The 25980-nt window shown below is 34.9% G+C and overlaps 2 protein-coding genes across 3 annotated transcripts; one reads left to right on the top strand and one right to left on the bottom strand.

Annotated features, from left to right (window-relative positions):
- Positions 1-8302: 8302 nt before the first annotated feature.
- On the top strand, positions 8303-11003 carry LOC145167849 (mitogen-activated protein kinase homolog MMK2). The gene is made up of 6 exons (XM_079087107.1): positions 8303-8684; positions 9501-9630; positions 9702-9839; positions 9931-10263; positions 10336-10519; positions 10611-11003. Exons 1-6 carry the CDS (start codon positions 8509-8511, stop codon positions 10784-10786), a joined length of 1137 nt encoding a protein of 378 aa, XP_078943233.1. The 5' UTR covers positions 8303-8508; the 3' UTR covers positions 10787-11003.
- A 415-nt stretch (positions 11004-11418) lies between these two features.
- On the bottom strand, positions 11419-13167 carry LOC145167850 (Nuclear transport factor 2 (NTF2) family protein). 2 transcript variants are annotated; one of them, XM_079087108.1, is made up of 5 exons: positions 12761-13167; positions 12409-12563; positions 12265-12331; positions 11868-11919; positions 11419-11695 (listed from the first exon to the last, which is right to left on the bottom strand). In XM_079087108.1, the coding sequence occupies exons 1-5, from the start codon at positions 13134-13136 to the stop codon at positions 11602-11604; spliced, it is 744 nt and encodes a 247-aa protein (XP_078943234.1). In that variant the 5' UTR covers positions 13137-13167; the 3' UTR covers positions 11419-11601. The 2 variants fall into 2 exon arrangements, with proteins under 2 accessions (XP_078943234.1, XP_078943235.1); XM_079087109.1 differs by having other exon boundaries at positions 11876-11919.
- Between the last annotated feature and the right edge of the window lie 12813 nt (positions 13168-25980).

Raw genomic sequence — 25980 nt, 5'->3', positions numbered from 1 at the left:
CCCGACCTACCCCTTCGGTCCTCTCGACCGGATACTGCCTAGCATATCTGGGTGCTAGCCTCCCCTTCGGTCCTCTCGACCGGATACTGCCTAGCATATCTGGGTGCTGGCCTCCCCTTCGGTCCTCTCGACCGGATATTGCCTAGCATATCTGGGTGTTGGCCTCCCCTTCGGTCCTCTCGACCGGATACTGGGGACTATTTCACCCCACTACTACTACCACATAACAAGTAACACATAATCATATTCTATCTAGCATGACTGGTTATGACTACCCCCTTCAGCCCTATCGACTTGAAATCTTGGGGGCTATCTCCCCTACTGCTAACATCATATCATACTAACACATAACATATCAGGTAGTAGCAAACATAGCAGACATAGACAATTATCACAAAGACAATCATCTACAACAACTCCTACTGGTAGGCCGGCATTATGGCCGTAGACCCACCGCTATTGGAAGGTAACTCACCTCACACTGCTGAAGTCTCGTAGACACAATCCCACACTGCTGAAATCCCGCAGACTCAACCCCAGCTGCTGGCAGACAGATTCCCGAACTGTCAACACCAAAATAACACCCAATTAATAATTGGGTTCCACTACATAACCATGAGTACATACTTTGGGTAATTACTACATTACCCCAAGCTTGGCTTTATGTAAGCCCAAAGCCCAAGCCATAGGCCCAAAGTCAATTAGAAATCAAAGCCCAACATATGGAAAATTCGGCCCAAACCTTTACAAGGTCTTACCATAAGGCCCAACCATTTAGTCCAGTCCAACATTCAACATTCTAATGGCCCAATATCACATAATCATAAATGCCCAAACTATGGCCCATCTATGGCCCAATTTTCCAAATTAGGCCCAAACCCCTTACATGGTCTTACCCTAGGCCCATTAAATTATTCTAGTCCAATTGCTTGACTATGGATGGCCCATTAACAACCCAATAGAGAGGCATAACGATAAACCCAAGTGAAATTAGAGTTTCACATAAAATGATGATTAGGGTTAAGTTTCCTACTTAACCCATTAAGGACTTAATCCTCTGAGGACTTAATCCATGAAGTCCAATATCGCTTAGATTAATCCTTGCCAATGATTATTATTCAATATCTCAAGTTATTAAATAATTCCCGCGTGTCCCGGTTAGTTCCCCAAATTAGGGTTTTCCAATCCAAATATTAGCCCATTTATCAATTTGTTGGGCTTTTAGGTCAATTAGGGCTTTATTGGGCCTATTAGGCCCGCTAGAATATCATTAAGCCCATTAGGGTTTTATTGGGTCAATTAGAGTCCATTAAGATTCATTGGGCCCATTAGGGCTTACAAGGCCCACTAGGGTTTCAAGCACCCCAAACGAATCGATCACAACGAGGCAAAGCACACCGCCACCCGACACGGCGGCCGGTGGCTGCAGCCACCACCCTAAGGTGGTGGTTTTCAATTTCTTTTCATTATACTTTAGCTAATTACACTTTACAATGCCTTAACCAAACATAAACACACACTAACTACATTAAACACACACAATGGTGGTTCATGGCGGCATCCACCACCCTATGGTGGTGGTGATGCCATTTCCGAGAACTTCAACTACACACACACACACACGCCAACAGTGGAAAAACACAGCCACATACACATGCTCTGGTTGAAAAAGGACCCAACCACCTTCTTGGTGGCGTATGGCGGCCGGCAGCGAAGGTTTGGCGATGACAGCCACTGATGGGGCTCGGAGGCATCACAGAAGTGGCTAACAGTGGCAGTGGCGCACGCAACTTCGTTATCCGACTCACACAGCCACGAACACGACTTGCTTCTCCAATCCCGACGGCTCTCCGATTGCGCACAACGTCTTCAGCAACACGTTGCGGTAGCGGAACATCGATGGCAAGGTGACCGCTAGGCGGCTTGGTCTGATCGGAGCAACGACATGGATGGCGGCGGCAGGAAAGCTTCTCTGGTGGCGGTTGTAACAGGAGAGGAAGAGCAATGGCGGTCGTTGTGAACCCCGTCACCAGCTAGGTCGTCGTCGGCAAAGGAGATGTGGCGGCTGCAGCTGCGGCTAGGGAGGGAACGACGGTGGAGAGGTATGAGTGGAGAGGTGGCGCCGGTGAGGGAGGCATAAGGGGGGGAAAAGAATATGACGGCTGCTCACTTAGAGCTAGGGTTAGGGTTCCCTTATGGGTTATATACCCGACACCATTAAAAGGTTTTCCATAATGACCAAAATGGTCCATCCAGCCCCAATTTAATTTGAAACTGATCCATATTTTACCCTTCTAACCCCTCCTTCAGAAAATCCTTACAAATCAAATCCCGATAATTACTATGCAACCCCTCCTCTACAAAATTCCTTTCAACAGAAATCCATATGTTACCATTCAGCCCTTAAGCCTCCAAAATCTCTTCAATTTAAGTCCCAGAAGTAACCATTTAGTCCCTGCCTTCATAAACACTTACAAAATAAATCTGAACTTACACTTTTAACCCCCAACTTCTAAAATTATGACAATTAGCTCTTCAAAACCATCCTTTGATATATAATTATTTATTTAAGAGCTATAATTCGTTCATTAATTTATTTATTTTTCTAATAAATAAACGAGGTGTTACAGGTTTACAGCACGAGTGGTTTTTTGGCCTTTAAGAACCGGACTCGGGACCGGTTCCCGGTTAAACTGGTTGAACCGGTCGGTCCGGTCTGGTTTTCAAAACATGGGTATTTAAAGTATATTGTTATAATTGGATGATGTTTTTGATTTGATGGATGTGTGTTTAATGGAAAGTGTTGAAGAGACTGCTTCGTAAGATGTTTCAATTGTAAAGTTAAATTAAGGGGGAAGATGAAGAGATTTTCATGGATAGTACAAGAGGTACTATGATATTTGGCTTTCCTAAGATGTGGTTTATAAATTGGGACATATGTTTTTTTTTGTCTTGGGAAATGAAAAATAGAGATATTGGAAAAGGTTATTTTTCATTGTGTAAATGTTGTTTTTTATTGTTTTTATGGAGATGCTTTGAATCAATTTTATTTTCTTAGAGAATAATCATTTTGTTTTGCTCGATTAACTTTGTATCCCTTTGTATTCAAATCACTTTTGTAAAATCTTATAACTTGGTTAAAATTTTGGTTTAATTAAAAAAATTATTATGTGACCATGCCATTGAAATTTGGCTATTAATGTTAGATAACTTTAGATTTTGAAAATTATATAAAAGATATCATCTTAGTATGCATCAAACGCACAAGCAAAATTTATGGAGAAGATTATCATCTTATTAATGTTAGATAACTTTGATGTGTCATGTCAAAAACAACGTGAAAGTTAGATTCTATTAACTTGAACATTTACTTTCTTTTGGAACATAAAGTTATTGTAAAACAAACATATTGCCGAAAAAAACTAATCGCCGCCGCCGCTTTGCGCGGGAAACGACTAGTATATATATATATATATATATATATATATATATATATATATATATATATATATATATATATATATATATATATATATATCCCTATTCTAATAAATGAATATGTTTATTCTTCTATTGTCAAATGTCATACTATTAGAACTCCTCATTAATATTGTATGTTACATATGTTAACCTATTAATTATCAATTACCAATTTCAAATTTTAAAATTTTTACTCTAATTACATTAAATTATTAATTGACTAGGTGTAAAACTCATGTATTACATGGGTTCATTTAAAAGAAAAATTAAGTATGAAATTCTAAACATTTAAAAGTTTGAATTTATAAGAAAATTAGAAAAATATTGAATTATTAAAATTAATGTGTTTTTTTTTTAATTTTCTAAATTTACACAAATAATTTAGATAAACAAAGGAAACTAATGAGGTTTTAATTTACAAATTTTAAAAATAAAAGAAAAGTCAATTATTGAAATTGATATACATTTATGATTACATTTATTATAATTATTACATTTAAATATTATGTGGAATTTGCTAAAAAGAAAAAACCACAAAATGCTATGTGGAAAAATTTTAATTGAAAATAACCACAAAATGACATGTGGCCAAATCAATGAGAGTGTGACATGTGACAAAATGATTTTCATTTATTAGAGTAGATTCACCATTTTAAATTTCAAATTTCAAATTTTTTCACTATAATTATATTAAATTAATAACATTAGATTAAAAAATTAAATTAAATTAATACAGATTATAAGGTGATATAATTTCACGTATTTATTTAAATCAACGATTATAATTTTACATAACTAAAAAAATATCTCTTAAGTAATAGTTTATTTAAAATAATTGATTAATAATTTTTATTTTTTAATATAAAAGTTTAATTAATTTTATAACCGTGGTTCTCACGGGTTATAAACTAATATATATATATATATATATATATATATATATATATATATATATATATATATATATATAGGTTTAGGTTCTATGGAAAACAAAAAAACCCTAAAAAAAACCCTAAAAATCATAAAAATGCATAAAAAAATACTTAGAGATCACAGAACTTTTTTTTGAATTTTTTTATCAAAAAATCGCAGCTTTTAACATAAAATTGCTGAAATTTTTTTTGAAAATTTTTTTTTTACAAAAAAAATGATTTTTTATTTTTTTTTTCAGCGAAAATGTCAAAAAGGCTGCGATTTTTTGATAAAAAAATTCAAAAAAAAGTTTTGTAATGTCTAGGTATTTTTTTTATGCATTTTTATGATTTTTAGAGTTTTTTTAGGGTTTTTTTGTTTTCCAAATAACCCTTCCCTATATATATATATATATATATATATATATATATATATATATATATATATATATATATATATATATATATCTCATTATCAATGAGATTTTGGGTTTTTTTGTTGTAAATTAGAAACCAATGTATTTTGTCCATAAACTAGTTAATAGATGATATCATAGATAAAAAAAATCATTATCAAGCATATTCAACAACAAAACCATCTCCTTATTACACACTATAACGATCGGTTAACTACCACGCCCTTATAAAATGAATTTCTTTTTCATATAATATTTGTTTGAAACAATCTTAGGAATTTATATACTATTAAAACGACATATAATTAGAAACCATATGATAATAAAACAAACTTTTGATTAAAATAGTTAAGAAATCTAACAACTCTCGTAGACAAAGATAACCTTCTTTTACAACATCACTAAAAACTAATTGGTAACTAAAATCGGATTATTAGTACTAAAATGATGATTAAATTATAAATTAGAAGGAGCAGTCATAGAACAATCTCAGTGTTGTTAATCGAATATGCAAACAACATAATAATTATTTAGTTATTCTTTAAGAAAAAAATCATAACAAGAATCATATTTCATTGTAGATAATTATATAAGGTCATATGAACAAGTTGAGTAACCAATAACTTTTATATTAATTAAAACGTTACATAACAAATAAGGTTGTCAAAATCAGGATTCTATATAGGATTGTTTTTCGGTTCGCAAGATCGGGATCGGGATCTTAAGATCCCACAAAATAAAACACAATTTTAATTTATAATTTAAAAAATAGAAAAATATTTCAAATATTTAATTTTTTGTTCAAAAGTTATAAAACTTCAAAATATTAGTCATAAGTCACAATACAAAATGATAAACGATAAATTGATAAATGGTAAAAAACATATAGAAAAATCCCAGAAGCTAAAGTCAAATGTTTCATCATCCGAGTCAGAGCCCAGAAGGTATTTCTTCTCAGGGAGCTTAGGCCTTTTAGGCTTCTTAGTTCCAGAATTAGAAGTCATCTGTTTCATAAAAAAAAAATAATAATAAAAAAAAACTTGTTAGGTTAAACTTGGAACTCCATACTCCATAGAAGAAGATAACCATCCTCAGAAGCATCAATTTCTTGTTTCCATAAACGTACCTTTCTACTCCACCTTACTTCACCAACGATTTCGCAGCTTCAAAATGTGAAATCGGGGACTGTGAAACCCTTCTTAGCGTCAAACCCTTGTCGAATGCATGAAACCCTTTATCAGTGATGGTTCGTAAAAGGTGATGGCTAGGGAATATGTTACTGGTGACCGGATAAAACAGGTTACCTGCTTGTCACCGGTTATTAGCTCTCAAGTGATAATTCCATGAAAATATCGTATCTACAGTCAACGAAAAATTAAAATCAAGGCTTTCTCCAATTTAATGACAAAAATATAGGACTTTTATGATATTAGTCCTTCATTATAGATAAGGGTTATTTCCATAAAAGACCTTATATTTTGACTTTTTTTCTTTTTAGACCTAGAATTTTTTTATTTTCCGAATAAGACCCAACTTTTACCTGTTACTTGTTATTTCAGACCCTAGCAGATCACCAACTGGTAAATTAGGTATTTTTTTCATAAAAGACCCTATATTTTATAGTTTTTTTCCATTTCAGACCTAAAATGTTTTTTTTTTCAAAGTAAACTCAACTTTAAAATTGGTTATAATCTTCAAGACCATATATATAAGGTACTTCTTGACTACATAAAAAAAAGAAAGTATACATGTATAAACTAAAAAATGTTATCTAATCTATTATCTTTTGAGCGAATATAACCTAGAAGAATTGCAAAATTTTATTTTTGTGTAAAAGATATAATTAAACTTTATCATGGATATATATTATATCATTAAACCTGATATATTGTTTATAAAAAATGTTATTATTACCGCTAATAAAAAGTTTGATGTTAATTTGATATTTTTTGTGACATGGATAATACATAGCTAGGAAAAATATTTTAGCATAATAACAACTTTTTTTATTTGTAGAAAAAAAATCATACCACGTAATATAACAAACTGTATACAAAATAAATTTTTTTAGTTTGTCTATTATACTAATTTCGTGAGTTTGGACATATTTCCCTCTCTCACTTTTCTATATTATTTTTTTGGTCGAATTTTTTAATCAATTTTTTTAGAACAGTGAACAAACGCACTCACTATCATACTCCTAAACCAAAGCCATATAATATTTTGTAGCATTAGCCCATTATTCATGGGGGCAAAGTGGGTAGTTGCACAAGACACAATTTCTTTTATTATATATTATATATATACATTTATTTAAAAATAAAAAACTTATAATAGCGATAGGGGTCATTTTTCCCTGACTCGTCCTGGACATTTGAAGATATATACATCTCCAGGACCGGCCATGCCATTATTGAATAATATGTTATAATTATATCAAATGCATACATAAAAATATTAATCCTAAACATTCGTAATAGTTTTGTTTAGATATATCAGATTCAAGTTTAAGACATTCTTAAAAAATGTTAACATCACATATAAATACATAAAACTATATTATGGGAATGAAACAACTTGAGCATAAATTGATGCAAAAGTAAAATCGTTGTATGTGTAATGGTTTAAAAAAAATGTTTCATGCGTAAATCAATACGATGCCAAAAGATGCAAAAGTTAAATCGTTGTCTATTATTTAAACTAAAAGAATACAATTATGTTTTTTATACCCTGACGAAATTAAGCTACATGAACTTGGTGTAGTAAAGAAATAACTTTTACAACTACTTTTTTTTTAAAAATATATGTGGATAAAGAAATTGTCCAATCATAAATAAATGTAGGCATAATAATAGCATTGTTTAAATCAATGTCTAAGTTTAAACTAAAATGATATAATCATGTTTTTTTATACAACTAGTCTTGAAATAAAAAACATTTTAGGTCTAAACTGGAAAAAAAATACAAAATATAGGGTTTTTTATGAAATAAAAATACTTAATTTCCCTTTTGGTGACCTGTTAGGGTCTAAAATAACAAGTAACATGTAAAAGTTGGATTTTTTTCGGAAAAGAAAAAACATCAATATATAGGGTCTTTTATAGAAATAACCCTTATAGATAATCATATATAAGGTCATATGAACAAGTTGAGTAACCGATAACTTTTATATTAATTAAAATGATGCATAACATATTTCTAATGAAATAATAATTTACAAAGTAAATTACTTGATTTGTATGTAAATAAATTCGTCTAAATTTTATAAGAAAAGTTTTTCCGAAATTAATAAATAGCACAAAGGTATTGTTTCTGTAAAATGCAATTCCCCCCACCATAAAATACAATCTCTTCGAGAAAATGATCCACCATGAAAATGATTTCAACTTTGATGGAGTTTGTGAATAATCAAAACCGTAACAGGTGTATGGTGATCGAATCACCCATCAAAAAAGTTTTACACCATACACACATTTATAATTCAACCACACAAAAGACGAACACAAAAAGCACTATACAAAAAGGTAAAATTTCTTCACGGGTAACAACATATCAGCTCCAGTTCTAAAGTTTCTCTCTCTTCAGTCTTCATTGTCATGAGTCATAACAACTCTAAATTTAGAAATGTCAAAAACCATATCTTCTTCTTCAATCCCAAAATTTAGGTTGGATCTAGAGAGAGAAAGTCGCTGAAGGAAGCTATGTCTGTGGTGGAGTCAAGCTCTGCTACTACAGCGGATCAGAGTAACGTTAAAGGGGTTCTTACACATGGCGGTCGTTACGTTCAGTATAATGTGTACGGCAATCTTTTCGAAGTTTCCCGGAAGTATGTTCCTCCGATCAGACCTGTTGGTAGAGGCGCTTATGGAATCGTTTGGTAAGACTCGAATTCTGTTGGTAGTTTTTGAAATGTTTAGCATGATTTGTAGTTATTATGTTTGATTTTATTCGGTGATGTTGATCGATTTTGTTTGGGGAATCGTGGAATTACGTGCTGTAGTTATGGCGATTTGTATTTGATCATCATCGTAAGGCTCTTCGATGTAGTGGTTGATCATATTAGGGTTTATCAGCTATGGATTTGCAGGAAATATGATCTTATAATCCTATGTGATTGCTTCGATTCATTCATTTAGCTACATTTTGATGGTGATTTACGGGTAACTTGAGCTTATAATCATTAGGGTTTAACCTCTTAATTTTGTAGAATCTTGAGCACGAGATCCAGATTTAGAATCATTTACTGTTGTTTATAAATAGGAAAATAGTTAGGTGTTGTTTATTTTTGACTTCTGGACTGAATGACTTAATGTGTTAAGCCAAAAACCATGGCTTAATGTATTAAGATACCAACTGTTTACCTATTTACTATCATGTTGAAATTGATGGATCTTGTGAAGTTTTTTGGAATGTAAGGATAAAATGGTCATTTAGTCTAGGAAAGCAACATATACCTTATCTATTCAACACTTTATACAGACAAACATCATTACCCATTATATGACTTCATCTGAGTTTTGGAGTAAGGAGGTTTTCCCCATTAAGTCCTAAGTTTTTACAAATTTGCCCTCATTTTTTCCTTCCATTTTCCTAAATACATTTTGAAAATCACAAAATGGAAAAAGAAAAAAAAGAAACAGGGGATTCTCATTGTTTTGAAGAAAGTTGACTTTTGTTGACTTTTTTTTTTCAGTGCTGCAACGAATGCGGAGACACGTGAAGAAGTTGCCATAAAGAAAATTGGGAATGCTTTTGACAACAGAATAGATGCGAAAAGGACTCTAAGAGAAATTAAGCTTCTTCGTCACATGGAACATGAAAATGTGAGTTTACAACTCTCTTTTGATGGTATTGATTTGGGTTGAAGGGTATTTACGTGATTTGAGCTGTACAGGTTATTGCAATCAAAGACATCATTCGGCCCCCACAGAAGGAAAACTTCAATGATGTTTACATTGTTTATGAGTTGATGGACACGGATCTTCATCAAATAATACGCTCTAATCAACCTCTGGCTGATGATCATTGTCGGGTATGTCTTCATTTTTATGATTCTTAAGTTACAAAAATGATTTAGTCCAAAACTGAAACTTGATGTTTTGATGTTTTGATGATGATGGCAGTATTTTCTTTACCAAATTCTAAGAGGACTGAAGTACGTTCATTCGGCACACGTGTTGCATCGTGATCTAAAACCAAGCAACTTACTTCTGAATGCAAATTGTGACCTAAAAATTGGGGATTTTGGGCTTGCAAGAACCACTTCAGAAACCGATTTCATGACCGAGTATGTTGTGACTCGATGGTATCGCGCCCCTGAATTGCTCTTAAATTGTTCAGAGTACACGGCCGCCATTGACATCTGGTCCGTCGGCTGCATCCTTGGTGAGATCCTCACTCGACAGCCCTTGTTTCCAGGCAAAGATTATGTTCATCAGCTCAGACTTATCACGGAGGTAATTAATTCATTATTATCACGACACAAATGAAAGGGCAATTAAGTAATTTTGGTTTGACTTTTTTTTTAGCTGATCGGTTCGCCTGATGATGCAAGTCTTGGGTTTCTAAGAAGCGATAATGCAAGAAGATATGTGAGACAGCTTCCTCAGTATCCAAGACAACAGTTCTCTGCAAGATTCCCAAATAAATCCCCAGGAGCTTTAGATCTGCTTGAAAAGATGCTTGTATTTGACCCAAACAGGCGTATTACAGGTATTTTTACCATTTTCCCCTTCCCATTTTTTTTTTTTTTTTTTTTTATTTTATATATAAATTAACATATATATGAATATAAATATTGCAGTTGATGAGGCGTTATGTCACCCGTATTTGGCACCTCTTCATGAAATCAACGATGAGCCGGTGTGCCCTCATCCTTTTAGCTTCGACTTTGAGCAGCCTTCATGCACTGAAGAACACATCAAAGAGCTTATTTGGAGGGAGTCTGTCAAATTCAATCCTGACCATCCAAATCACTGAGATCTCATCTCATCTCTTGTACACCTACCTTACCAACAACAAGTTATATGCTATAATTACTGTATTATCCCTCCTCTTCACATAGTCTTCTTTATTACAACAACACAAATAAAACATAATGGGCTTATTGGCGTCTTTACTTTTTACATCATTTGTTTTTTTTTAAATTTTTTTCTGAATCCCCATTTCTTGTAATATGAAGCCATAGTTTTCTTTCTCCCTCATTGCTCCCCCTTCCCAATTCTCATAATATTTGATCACTGCCAATTACTTGTTGCTTGTTTTCTTTCTCCTATTCGTGACCAATTTACAACTCTCACTGCATAAACTACAACCTTAAATGCATCATGTTTGACCAGCTGTGAATGAATGATATGTGCAAATTTAGACAACAAACATTGTTACCACGTTTGGAGGCATTTTAGTAACAACACTTGTAGTAGAATATTTTATGTTTTTGTCGTCAATTGTCTGCATCGTTCCAAAAACATTGTAAAGGCAAACCGGTCTGATTTGTTTGTAACCATAACTTGGAAGTTAACCAACTTATAGAAGTTCTATATACACACCATAACATCATTGAGTCTAAACTTTTGGTTAGATGAACTCAATATTAAACAAAAGAGAAAAAGTATGAAAGGAGATTATATTACATTAATTAACTACAATTTCTAATTAAAGCTCGACCTATATCGCAAACCGAATAAGCCCAACCAAATATATATATATATCCATGAATTCTCTGTGTTATGTAGAATAAAATTATATCATATATAATTAATTATATATACAGGATGAATGAATATAGGCAACGTTTAGCCTAGTTTGTTGTTGCCCCAAAATCCTCTACTAGGTTTTAGAAGTTGTTTGAATAATGCCATCTTTGGCACATTCCAATGCTCCACATGCCTGAAAGTAATTTAACACTAAATAAATACTTCAACTAAATCGGCTTTTCCAAGCAATTTACATTCTTTCAAGGGGTCTCATTTTTTTATTTGGGTTTTCAAATGAATATATATATATATATATATATATATATATATATATATATATATATATATATATATATATTAATCACCTGCATACTTTTCCTGATTCTTTGCTAATGTAATACTCCGTGTAACCTGTAGCTGCAATGAAATTCGGTTGTCAAGAAGACAAAACAAAATTGATATGACAACTCTGGACATGACATGGTAACACAATACAGTTGGTGTTGAAAGCATTGGGTATGAACTCTGAATTCACCGAGACAAAAGTTGCAAATTTTTATCTCATACAAAAAAGTGGAATATGAACTTGTTTTTGAGCTCTTATCAGTGCAAAAGACAAGAATGTCCTCATGATCAAAAACAGTCCTACAAAATTTATTCGGACTCATATCATAAGATTAATGACATGGTAGCAACCCTCATCTTAATAACATTTTGTATTTTATCCCTTTTAATGGCATTGTAAAATTTGTATGAAGATACCTGAAAGAATAGGTTTCCATGGAAATGACATGGTGCAACTGAAACGCCAATGCCCAATTCCTTTATCCTACAACACAAATGATTCAAAATCCATGGTTATTACACACTGAATTACTAGGAATGTATGAAGTTGCAGAGAAATACCTCAAAATCCTCCCATTTCATGAGCTTCATGTTTGATTTCTCAATAAGAGACCCAAAATTTGTGCAATTTCTTTTGAATCGACGTAGACCTTTAAACGAACCTGCTGGATCTGCAAATTCACAGTCGTCTTCATATGCGTCTAGTGTAAGAGCACCTAAAATCAAACATAAACTGCAATTATTAAAGCCTGATGGATAAAACTAAGAATTTTGTACCCTAAAACTGAATTCAATGAAGTAAAATTGAGCATGTCTACAAGAAATTGCTTTTCATCACCAAATTCGATACCAAATTTGAAATTCTCGGAAACTGGAGGTGTATAAACTAAACGGAGTACGATTTAATGGTTACCTGTGACGAAATACGACCTCTGATAATCCTCTTTGATAGTTTCAACGATAATTGATCGGTCAATTACTCCGACTCTATCTCCAGCAAGCTCGATGCCTCTATTGGCTCCGTCATCGATGTTCTCCGGTGAACGGAAAAACGAGGCAGCAATTCCGAGAAGCTCGGAGCCATACCAAGCGGTTTTGAGCAGTAGGTTTCCGGACTCGGAGACTTGACCGGTGGCGGATGAATCCGTACTTGTTGTGTTGTCTCCTCCTCCGGTGCACTGGAGTTTCGTGAAATTCAGGTACCTTTTTGATCGGAAATCGCTGAGAGACTGGTGGCCGGAGAATCGGTGAAAAGTGACGGAAGTAGTAGGCGAGAGAGTGGTCGCCATTTTAGTGAAAGAAAGGAAGGATCCATGTTGACGGTTTTTATGGTGCTTAATAATACAAAACAATCATTAAAATAAGTATAAAAGATATTAAAAGATCATCAAACTATAAAAACACCAAAAATATATAATATAGTATTTCATTTGACTTTATTTGTACATAGTTGTAGACGACCAGGAACTTGTTCCGAGGTGACATCCAAAGACGGCGTTATAACATCGGAAACACCGTCCCCGATACCCGTTTTTGGCCGTTACGTTAGGAGGCGTTATGGTGACAACAAGAAGAAACGGTGGCTTGCATCAAGTGAACAGTCACTTTTTCGACCGTTGTGAAATGGTCACATAGTCAAAAAAACAAATTACGCTTTAACTCCAATATAACTTCAAATTTTTACCTACACATTCAACATATTTCTCTCATTTATTCCATACAAATCAACCAATTTCATATTCAATCACTATTGATCAAAACTTCAATACTCCTCCTCTAAACACAAACACATCCCCTCCTCTCAGTTTGTACAAAATGAGGCATACGCGACCATCCTCAACTCGCAAAACTCACCGCAACTTCCATTTTCCGACAACCTTTTCAATTCCGCCTCACCCCCATCACAATTCCCTACAACCCTTCCACAAAACATTTTCAACACATTTGCTACCATGCAACAAAATACCACACAACCACCACCCACGCAAAAAATGGTTGTGGAGACGCAAGTGCGCGCAAAATAACAGCCAACAAAGGGAGAGCAAGAAAGAAAGGGAAAGGGGTCGCGGTGGAGCAATCAGAAAAAGAACCTCCAACATGGTGGACTGCGGAGGAAGAATACGTGTTGGCGGTATCATGGTGCGGGACATCAAAAAACTCAACTAAGGGAAACGATATGAGAAAAGTCGCTTTTTGGAAAGTTGTGATCGGCAAATTTCGGACTATTTTGAAGAAGGTTGAAAATTATCGCAATCACGATATGTTGAGTAGCAAGTGGACTCAAATAAGCAAGAAGTGCACCAAGTTCAATTCCATCTACAACAAATTTTCCTCGCACAAGCAAAGTGGCACGACCGATTTTGATGTTTTTAGAGCGGCGAGGGACCAATATCATGTCGAGACGGGTCACGTTTTCGAGCATGAAAAGATTTGGGAGATTGTTAAGGATGACCCAAAATGGACTAAAACGGACACATTTTCAGAACAACAATCCAAGAGATCTCGCGGCTAGGGTTCGATCGACGTTTCGGACACACGCACGAACATCGACCTCAATGCGAGCACGCATGACCTACCAGACAACCTCAACAACATCGAAGAGATATCCCCGCCTCGACGACCGATAGGGCTCAACAACATGCGGAGGAAAGCGAAAGTAAACTTCGAGAGCACGCAGAACTGAAATAGAAATTTGACGCCCACAACGAAATCGCAATTAAAAGATATGACTTGCAACGTGAGCATTTGGAGTTCCTTTGTTGAGAAGCCGAGGAAGATCGCATGACGAAGGAACCAACACAAACTAGCGAGGATAATATTTGGACGACGAATAGTGTATCGGTTTTAAGTTTTTTAAATTATTAGGACTATCGTATGCTTTTGGATAATGTTTTTTTTTGTTTCGTAATGTCGTTTTTAGTTTTAAAATGTATATTTAATTTAGTAGTTAATTGAATTATGTTTTATTAATTTATATGTTTTTTTATAAATATTATGACATAAATTAAAATGAAAATCATATAAGAGGAAGATAAATGTGTAATTTATATAAATCATGGAAGTAAACCAAGTTAGAAGCTAAATTATAAGAACATTGGACAATTAGAATGTATTATATGATACAAAACGAGGTGGTATGGTGAATTTGGATACATAAGCTTATATACACTTAAGGGTATATTCACTTTTCCCTATATATATATATATATATATATATATATATATATATATATATATATATATATATATATATAAACAAGAATCATTTGAGTCATTAATTATATTTATTACCTGCATACTTTTCCTGATTCTTTGCTAATGTAATACTCCGTGTAACCCGTAGCTGCAATGAAATTCGGTTGTCAAGAAAAAAAATAAGACCAAACGGTATACTGACGACGAACATCATCGAGGTATACGTGGCCACGAAATCCCGACGTGCACACTATCCCTTGTCTAACACCTTGTCTAACAGCTCCTGCAGCTGTGTAGACAACTCCTGCATCTCGGGAGGAGCCAACCGATATGGTGCATTGGCTATCGGAGCCGCACCCGGAACTAGGTCAATCCTAAACTCCATCTGTCTCTCCAGAGGTACCCCAGATAAGTCCTCCGGAAACACATTCGGATACTCCCACACAACTGGCACATCGCTCACGGTCGCCTTACCCTCCTCCCGGGTATCCATAATGTAGGCGACAAAACCTGTATATCCCTGATGAAGGTAGCGTCTGACTCTCGCTGCTGAACACATGACCGGTCCACGCAGCGGTCTCTCACCCTGAATCACCAGCTCTCCCCCACTTGGGGTCCTGACCCGAACCAACTGCTGCTTACAGTCGATCACCGCCCCATTAGGGCTCAACCAATCCATGTCTGATGAGACAATGAATCAAGTATTGAACGAATTAGAGTGTAAATTCAAAGTAGAATTGAAAGATTTGAACACCGATGTAAATATGATCTGTTTGGCTCTATTACGCTTTTGCAAATTTTACAGAGTACAATGAATATTCTGTAAAGACTTCGTTACTAAGACACTAGTAACCACTCCTATTTATAGAAGAGAAAAGCGTACAAAAAATATACTAAGGACTAAACATGAAGCTTCGAATATTATGCCCTAGTAAAATACATTACAAAAATGTTCGAAGACCCTAAATACAAACTTCGACTATTACAACATTTCGACCCTAACAATCTCCCCTTTTGTAATCAAAGTCGAAGTCTTCAGTTTGTAAGTAGAGTAATGGAGTACAGCAAAACTCTTCGAACCTCAGTATACCAAGAAATAATTTTCTTCAATTCCTTCTTGTCTCCTTCATTGTTCTTTTTGCAGTGGTTCATACGAACAATCAAGTTCGAATATTGAGATGTAGAATATCTCTCCACTTCGCTAGCTTGGAACAAAAACCGCTTCGCTTTTCCAGCTTTATCCTTTCCAGCAAAAACTATTCCAAATGGCTTTAAGCATATTTCTCCATCAACATATTTCTTTAACTCAGTCTGAGTCAACGAAGGAGCCATTGGAACTTTTACTTCCATTCCCTTTGCAGTAGCCAACTCCACATCAGTCAGTGCTAGGCACTCATAATAATTCTCAATGAAGATTTTGATGTGAGCAACTCCAAGTTTGAATTCCTCTGGATCTGTGTTTTGCAGAAAAGAAAAGGATTTGTCTTTCAGAAGCAATGCCACTTGTATAAGGTCATACAAGTTCATCAGAGGAAAATCTGCAATAGTGAATTCACATGTTTTCCCATTTGCCCTGGCCACAACATATTTAACATTTTGAACAATGTTTTCAAAGACCACATCCTTTTTCATGCTTATCACCTTCTTGATCTTGATCAGTGACCAAACATCCTCAGGGGCTTTGCCAAGTACTGCATGAAAACGAATTTTCATATGAGTCCCTTCATCTTTTTCTTTGAAATTCCCTTCAGCTTTGAACTGAGGCATGATGAACATCATCTCATTTATAGGGAAATCCAACTGGCATGCATCAGTGTTTGTAACCACATAACTCTGTTTTGGCTTCTTATCAAATGAGTACATGTGATTAAAGGCAACCAAGGCTTCGATTGTTTCATAGTTGTAATGTTTTGCTGGATCACCTTTATTCATGCCCTTCAGATCACCAGCCCTCTAAGTCATGATGCTTTTAATAAGCCTCATTTTCTCGAGTTCAGCTTCAGCTTCAGCCTTCTTTTCTTCTTTAGATTTTTCAACCAGAATTGATTTTCCTTTGTCTTTCGAAGCAGATTTTTCAGTTACGTCTTTTAGCTTCGAACCACTTCCACCAGATTCCAAAGGTTTACCAATTACAATTCCTTTCGAAATTGTTCTTGTAATTGGTAATGTTGTTACGATTGTTGAGGTCACTGGTTGAGCAGACACAATTACTGGTTTTGTTGAAGGGATGCTAGATGAAAATACCTTGCCCACCACTTTCGCTTCTTCTTCTATTGACTTCCTTTCTCCCCCTTGCACTCCTGTGAAAACAGGAGGGGCAGTAGTTGTGGGAAGAAGACTGGATATGCGAAATAGTGGAGCAAGTTGCTTGTTAAGTATGGCTTCGAACTGCACAAACTTCTGGGATAAAAATTCTGGAGTAATCAACGGTGACGAAACCGGTTTCGTTGAGATCTCCTTCAACTCCTTAAACAACTTGATCACACCTTCAAAATTTTCACTTACAGACTTGGAGATTTGAGTTATTTGAGGACTCAAACCTTCGTATAGCTTGACAAATCGAGTGACAACATCACAAATGATATCGACCTTCTGATTCAAGGACGCATAATCATGTTGAACAGATAGAATTTCCTTTTTCATGTCTTCACGAAGTTCGTCAATTTGGGAGTTAACATCCTCCCTCACTTTCTTGACTTCCTAAACAAAAAGAACATGTCGTTCTTTTGTTATGCTTCGCAGATCCTTAACTTCTCCCATAAAATCAGATCTGAGAGTTTTAACACGAAGCTCAGAATTCTGATCTGTGTAATAAACCTTTTCTAAAATAACAGACTCTGAGGCTTTTATCATTCCAGAAACTTTGTTGATTACTCTTGATTCAAACATCTTGAGCATAGAATCAACCTCCAAACTTGAAATAGATGAACCTCCGCCAAGATCAGCTTGGGATTGAATGATGGAGTTCAACTTTTGATTAAGAATTTTTTATTGCTTCATTGTCATTAACATATGATCAGGAAATTCTTCTTCTTCATCATGAAACTCTAGGTCTTCTAATGTTCCACCAAACCCTTCATTATCAGTTTCAGTGGGTGAAGATGGTTTGGGTGTATCAGTGGATTGAGATAAAAAAATGGAAGTAATTGGTTGATCGATGATATGTTCAAAGGTTGGTGAAACAGTGGTTGATGTGAGAGGAATAGTAGATGTTGGTGTAACAGAAACCAATGATTCGAAAGGAGTAGAGATAATTGGACCTTGATCTGCATCTTTCGAACCACCTTCACCCATGTTGACATTTGCATCCGTATCAGATACGTGTGCAGGGATGCCTGAAGTTCGAACCTCCTCAAAAATTGACTTGGCAATCGAAACTTTGGGTGGTATGATAACAGTCTTCTCAGGAATGGAACTTGTAATGACAGAAGTAAACTCTGGAGTTTCTGGTATTCATTCATCCTCTTCTGTAGACTCAGTAGATAAAACAATCTTTCGAGTCTTCTTCGTCTTCTTCTTTTTCGGTTGTGACAAGTGTTTTGCCATATCTTCTGCTGCTCTTTTCTTGGATCCGGGAGAAACAGGAACAGGTACCTCACGAATTAAAACTCCTTGGTGAGTAATTTGAGGCTTGCGAATCAACTTCTGTGATGGTGACTTTCGTTTGTGAGTGGATTTCATCTTGATTCTTCGAAACATCCCTGTTTTCGAAGGAATAATCACGTTCTCTTGAGTTTCTTCCACTATTGGCTCAATCACTTGTGTTGCTTCAACTATCACTGCAACATTTTTTGTCTTCTTCTTTGGAGATTTAGAGGATGTTGAACCCTTCGTTTTCTTTTCAGGTGAAGCAGGATCAGCTTTCTTTGACTTTTTGGTCTTCTTTTCGTCGCGTGGCAACAAAATTCCCGTAGGAATAGAAGAATCGAATGTTTTCAGATATGCAATCAAAACAGGATTTGTAGGATCCACCCTTTTAAGCATCGCGTCTGGAATCCGAGCACCTCCATCCTTCCTTTATCTAATCCAACTGTTCTTCCGGTTAAACAACGCAAAAATATCCCAAACAAAAAATTCCATACTTTTGGAAGACCAGACTTCTTAAAGTCACTTATCTTTGACAATGGGGGCTGATATCCCATTTCATTAAACATATGAATTATTTGGGAGAATTGAAATTCAACAAAAGGAGGTGTATTTGGAATGTCAAGAATCTGACAAAACAGTTTCTTGGAAAGCCTAACCTTTTTGTCATTGATTAGATGAAAAGTAATTGAATAAGAGGCTTTGTTGTATGTGGAAGTAGATCCTGCTTGAGAAAGCCAGGATACCAGAACAGAAAAGGAATTGAACATTGCTTTGGATAAAACAGAGTGTTTTAAAGAAACAATAAGCATCTTGAATTCTTCTGGACACTGAGAAAGTTCACCATCCACATAATAATTGGTAGATTGAATCTTCATAATTGGTGCAGAAGAAGTATCTTCAGTAGAAGGATCGACATGAGCAGTAGTCGCCATTGTTAGGGTTTGAAAAAGATGAAGAACAGAGAATTTGGGAAGTTTTGAGTTTTGATCGCGTAAACGTATAAAGTACTCTTGAACCCCCTTTTATATGTAACCCTAAATGATTTGAATTTGAAGCGGGATGCATTTAATGAGATCCGACGTGGCACCTTGAAAATCAGACATGTACAGCGGAAAGGTAGCCATGCGTCAAAAAGTGTCTGTCACATCACCTAGAAAACCGGGCAGAATACCATACGTCACGTATACACAGCCTGTTATTATCCCCTTAATAGAATTGTAACCGTTAGAACCCTTCGAATGGAGGCAAGGCTCTTTCACTTTTGGGATAAAAAGCGAAGTCATTTGCCAGATGATCGAAATCATCAGCCTGAGTTGGTATTACTCAGAATCTCAAGGATTTCGTGTGTGTAGTGTGCCAAAGAAAGTTTAGACAAGAAACAACAATATATATATATATATATATATATATATATATATATATATATATATATATATATATATATAATTTTGTGATGTCAAAAATTTAATTTGACAAGAAGGCAGTTAAACCCCGGGCAAAGGTTGCTTCGTTAATCATCAAGAGAGATGATCAACAGCTTGTGTATGTTCCCGTGAATTACAATCGAATACTTTTTGATAAGTATCAAAGGACTTCTTTTAAGAATGCTTCGTGGGTAGGTTCAAAATTTCGTTACATGTCAACCTAAACATAAGGTGATAAAGTGTAACAGAAATTACTTGTATGACCAGTGTAGTCAGTGACAAGTCGGCTTTGAAAATTTTTAACATGACTAGGACATTCGAATGAAACTCACACGGAAATCATATTCATAAAAAATTTGTATACTGGATCTTGTTGGGTAACAAACATCGTGGGTTTCGAATGCTTGATCAAGACCACTCATTCGAAATGAATATGATTTGGAGTTTCGAACATTGGTACAGAAACAAAAGTTTCGTATATATCTGGAACAATGTTCCCCGTCAATTCCTTAATTTGTAAGATTTTTGGGTTTCACTTCCATCACGGACTCATGATGTCAGATCATAAACACAGAGTTTTTATATATCTAAGTCTCGATGGGTTTGATCAGAGACCTCTCGGATATACGTCTTTGTGTGTGATCGTGTAAGAATGTTTTGGATGAAAAAGATTGGTGTAAGACACGAAAAGTACCTCTGTTATGTTTTGGACCAAACAGGAAACTCTTAACTCATTGTGAGAAGAGTAAGGTAGCTCAGAGACTAATGTGAATATAAGCCTGATTGGGAAGAAATTTTCGTACGAAACATTTCATTAAGACTTTCGTACACACACATTGAGTCATGGAGGCTTTGGACGACATGCAGCAGCATGCTTCTAGGGACAACCTAACTAATTCGAATAATGAGAAACCTATCAATTCATACGAAAAATTTTACCTGACCCTAAAACTGCCTGCATTGTCCCCTCTGAATCATCATCATAATCTGCAACAAAAGTCTAAAAATAAAAATATTTTTGTTGTTTTAAATTTTTTTTTTTAAATAAAGACCGAACAAACGAAAATCTTTTTGGATTTTTTATTTTTCGAAAATTTAAGGACAAAACAAAAGAAAATCTTTTTGAATTTTTGATTTTTCGAAAATTTAAAGACAAAACAAAAGAAAATCTTTTTGAATTTGTTGCAAACAGACGAATATTTGGCATTCCTTGAAGAGTGACAAATGTACGAATTCGAAGCGTTCGAAGCGTTGACTATGAACAGTAACCATTAACTCAACGCTGAAAATAAGTGACAATCATGCGAATTCGAAGCGATCGAAGCGTTGACTATGAACAGTAACCACTAACTCAACACTGAAAATAAGTGACAATCATGCGAATTCGAAGCGGTCGAAGCGTTGACCATGAACAGTAACCTCTGAATGCTGAATGACTTTGTGTTATTTTTTTTTATTCAGCGCCTCTGATTCATTCTTTTTCGCTTATCATTCTTCTTTTTCGCATGGAACAGAATTACCATCGATCATTCCAAGACCTTCTATTATTCGCATTAGAGATTTTTCATCCAAAGCTTTCGTGAATATATCAGCTAACTGATCAGTTGTTTTCACGAAATGTACTTCAATGTTTCCATCCTCCACGTGATCTTTAATGAAATGATATCGAAGAGCTATGTGTTTAGTCTTCGAATGCTGCACAGGATTATGACAAATTCTTATTGCACTTTGAGAATCACAATATAATGGAATCTTTTTCATATTAATTGCATAATCACGCAATTGACTTTGGATCCATATTATTTGCGAAGTGCAAGTAGCAGCAGCCACATATTCTGCTTCAGCTGTGGAAATTGACACACACGTTTGCTTTTTCGACTGCCAACTGACTAATTTGCCATCAAGAAATTGACATCCTCCACTTGTGCCTTTAAGGTAACGAAAAATATTCTTCACTGCAGTAAGATGTGGTTTGCGTGGATTAGACTGATACCTAGCACAATTACACACAGAAAACATGATATCAGGTCTACTTGCTGTTAGATAAAGTAATGAACCAATCATGCTCCTATACAACGTTATATCAACAACAGGTTTGTCCAACGATGGTGTTAGCTTTATGCCTGTTGCCATTGGTACACGAAGCTTTGTGCTATTCGTCAATCCAAACTTTTCTAACAGATTTTTCGTATATTTTTCCTGATTAATGAAAATCCCTTCTCTGTTTTGACGAATATTCAATCCAAGGAAATTATTGATTTTTCCCATCATGCTCATTTCAAATTTGCTTTTCATCAATTCTTCGAATTCTCTAGACAAAGCAGGGTCAGTCGAGCCAAAAATAATATCATCAACATAAATTTGAACAAACATTAGATGATTCCCCACTTTCTTTCGAAATAATGTGGGATCAACTGATCCTTGTTTAAATTTAGATTGTTTCAAAAATGATGTAAGTGTTGCATACCATGCTCTTGGTGCTTGTTTCAGACCATAAACTGCCTTATCTAAAATATAAACATGATTAGGATATTCTTCGTTAATAAAACCTGGGGGTTGTTCCACATAAACTGTTTCTTCAAGCTCTCCATTGAGAAATGCACATTTCACGTCCATTTGATAAACATCAAAATCTTTGTGAGCTGCATAAGCCAAAAATATTCGAACCGCCTCGAGTCTTGCGACAGGGGCAAAAGTTTCTTCATAGTCGATTCCTTCTTGTTGTGAATATCCTTTTACAACAAGTCTGGCTTTATTTCGAATAATGTTTCCATCTTTGTCGGTTTTATTTTTAAAAATCCATTTTAACCCGACAATCGAAACATTTTCAGGTTTAGGAATTAATCTCCAAACCTTGTTTCGTTCGAATTCAGACAACTCCGATTGCATTGCAACAACCCCAATCTGAGTGTTCCATTGCAATCTTAATTGCTTTTGGTTCAATTTTAGAGATGAAAACATTAAACATGCAAAATTCTTGATGAGTATTCAATACCTCATTCTTTGCACGAATTTGAGCTCTTGTCAGAACTCCCTCTTGTGGATTCCCAATAACTTGATCCTTCGGATGGTCTCTTGTCCATTTTTCCATGGGTGGATATGCTGGATCAAATTCCAAAGGGGCATCTTCGTATATTTAATCATTTTCTGAGCTTGCATTCGAACAAGCATCATCAACATTATGCTCCCCCTCAACAACATGCTCCCCCTCAATTTCAGCATTCAATTGTTCTTTCTCCTCCTCGAAAGAATGCTCTTCATCATCTAAAGTATTCGAATCCAATTGCTCCCCCTCCAGTGGACTATCACTCATAGTTTCGCCTTCTTGAGGAGTCGATGGTGAATCATCAGTAAGTTTTGAAAATTCTGGTATGTGATTATCAGGAGCATGAACTTCAGCATCAACTGCATGATCTGAAATTCCAAAAATCAAATCATAATCAGTATCATCCATTTGTATAGATTCAGTTTCAACTTGTGTTTCTTGTAAAATTGGATGATTCGTAAATCTATGCTCATTTGATTTAACATAATAATCATCGAATGTGAGATTGAACGTTTCTTCCACTTTTCGTGTTCGCTTATTTAACACTCGATATGCCACTGAATTGTGCGAATATCCAAGAAAAATTCCTTCATCAGCTTTTGCTTGAAACTTCGAAAGATGATCATTGAGATTCATAATAAAACACCTACATCCGAAAACATGAAAAAACTTCACATTAGGTTTACAATTATTCAGAATTTCGTATGGTGTAATATTAAATCGACGATGAATGAACGATCTATTTTGAGTAAAACATGCAGTTGAAACAGCTTCAGCCCATAGATATTGAGGTAAATTCGCATATGCCAACATGGTTCTTGCTGCTTCGCATAATGAGCGATTCCTTCGTTCTACAACACCATTTTGTTGTGGTGTATATGGAGATGAAAAATTATGCGAAATTCCTTTGTCCACCAAAAATGAATCAAGAACTTTGTTCTTAAATTCAGTTCCATGATCACTCTTGATTTTTCTAACAGTCTTCTTCAACGTGGTTTCCATCTTTTTGATAAAGTCAATCATAATTTGTGCAACTTCGGATTTGAGCCTGAGAAAATAAACCCACGTAAATCTGGAAAAATCGTTAACAATAACTAAAATGTACTATTTATTGTTGAGAGTTGAAACAGTCGAAGGACCACACAAATCAATATGTATCAACTCAAGAGGTGCAACAATTTTCGAATCAATTGTGATTGAATGACTTTGTTTATGTTGCTTGCCAACTTCACAAGCTGCACATAAAGAATCATTGTCAAATTTAAGTACAGGTAAACCTCTTACCAGATCTTGTACCACAAGTTTATTTATGTTTCGAAAGTTGAGATGTGAAAGTCTTCGATGCCATAACCAGCTTAAATCAGATGTAGCTTTCGAAAGAAGACATACTGCTGGTTTGCCTACAATTGGATTGATGTCCAAAGTGAACATGTCACCTTTCCTTTTAGATTTCAGTAATATTTCGTTTGTGTTAACATTCGAAATAACACTTCCTTCTTCGTTGAAAAGAACTTGATTTCCAGTGCCCACAACAAGTTGAGAAACACTAATCAAGTTATGTTGAAGACCTTCAACATATGCAACACGATTCACTGTGAATTGTCCATTTGTGATTTTTCCATATCCCATGACTTGACACTTTTGATTGTTCCCAAACTTTACTACTCCAGCATTTTTGAGACTTCGAAAATCTTTTAAATTCTCCTTCTTTCCAGTCATGTGACGAGAGCAACCACTATCAATGTACCATTTGTTATCATATTGCTCGTCACACAATACCTGCAATCAATGAAAAATTTTAGGTACCCAAGGCTTTTTGGGTCCTTGGAAATTAGATTTCAATTTCGAATGAAATGAAGAACTTTTAACCCAATCACAAACTTTGGTTTTGAGACTATCAATTAAGTTCACTTCATCATCTAAAGGAACTGAAACATAAGTGTTTGATAGTTTCGAATGTTCACTGACTTTTCCCTTCGCATCTTGAGTTTGTGATTGAACAGTCTTCGCTTTTGTGACAGGTCTCCATGTTTTGACTGAGATATTCGAATCCTTAGATGATGAGCTGCCATTCGAAGAAGTATTGACATACTTTTCGTATGCTTCATGAATTTGCTCTTTTGAATATTTATTTGACTGATACATTTTTCCTCTTCCGTCAAGACAATGATCAATGTTCTTCCTTGAAGTCATTCCTTTTTCCCGTGACGTCCTCATAGTTTCTTTCTTTGTGTAATTAGGAAAATTTGGCTTTTGAGGTACAAAATAAACTTTGGGTTTGGTAACATAAGAGTAAGCATAGGATGTATCAATTTTTGATTTAAAATGTTGACGTTGAAAAACTTTTTGATTTGAATTGGATTTTTCTGAAAAATCTCTTGTTTTGTTAGTTTCAGAAACTTTCGAAAACTTTGTTTGCTTATGTACTTCAGACCTTGTTTGATTTGATTGAGATGATTGTTGAGTTTTTGAAAAAGAATCATTTTTAACGTTGAAAACCTTTTTGATGGATTGTGATTCAGACATCTTTTGAGACTCAATATTTTGCCAAAATATTTTCTTTCGTGCTTGTCTTTTTGAAATGTTGTTTTCCTTCGAAAATTTGTCAATTTGATCTTTAAATTCCTTAGAGTTTAATTTGACAACTTTTTCATTTTCCTTTTCAACACGAATTACTTTCTCTTTTTCAACTTTTGATTTTTCAACCCATTGTTTTTGTGGTTTTTGTCGTTGAAAAATATATGAATTCTTTGTTAAGTTGTTTTCAACTGTGTTTTGATTTGCGAAAAAAACTTCCTCAGTTGTTTTTAAATTATCCTCCTCAACCATCTTCTTGAACTCTGTTTTGATATTCTCAACATTTCCGGTAGTTACGAAAAC

This window comes from Lactuca virosa, chromosome 3, assembly GCF_052849685.1.
Source record: "Lactuca virosa cultivar CGN04683 chromosome 3, Lactuca_virosa_CGN04683_v6, whole genome shotgun sequence".
NCBI lineage: Eukaryota > Viridiplantae > Streptophyta > Magnoliopsida > Asterales > Asteraceae > Lactuca > Lactuca virosa.
Note: the sequence above shows the minus strand (reverse complement) of the source record. Positions and strands in the feature narration are given on the sequence as shown.

Coding starts and splice junctions, on each gene's coding strand:
- LOC145167849 (XM_079087107.1), top strand. CDS start 8,509: ATGTCTGTGGTGGAGTCAAGCTCTGCTACTACAGCGGATCAGAGTAAC. Junction 8,685..9,500: donor GGCGCTTATGGAATCGTTTG/GTAAGACTCGAA, acceptor TTTTTTTTTCAG/TGCTGCAACGAATGCGGAGA. Junction 10,264..10,335: donor AGCTCAGACTTATCACGGAG/GTAATTAATTCA, acceptor CTTTTTTTTTAG/CTGATCGGTTCGCCTGATGA.
- LOC145167850 (XM_079087108.1), bottom strand. CDS start 13,136: ATGGCGACCACTCTCTCGCCTACTACTTCCGTCACTTTTCACCGATTC. Junction 12,332..12,408: donor TGAAATGGGAGGATTTTGAG/GTATTTCTCTGC, acceptor TTTGTGTTGTAG/GATAAAGGAATTGGGCATTG. Junction 11,920..12,264: donor ATGGAAACCTATTCTTTCAG/GTATCTTCATAC, acceptor ATTTCATTGCAG/CTACAGGTTACACGGAGTAT.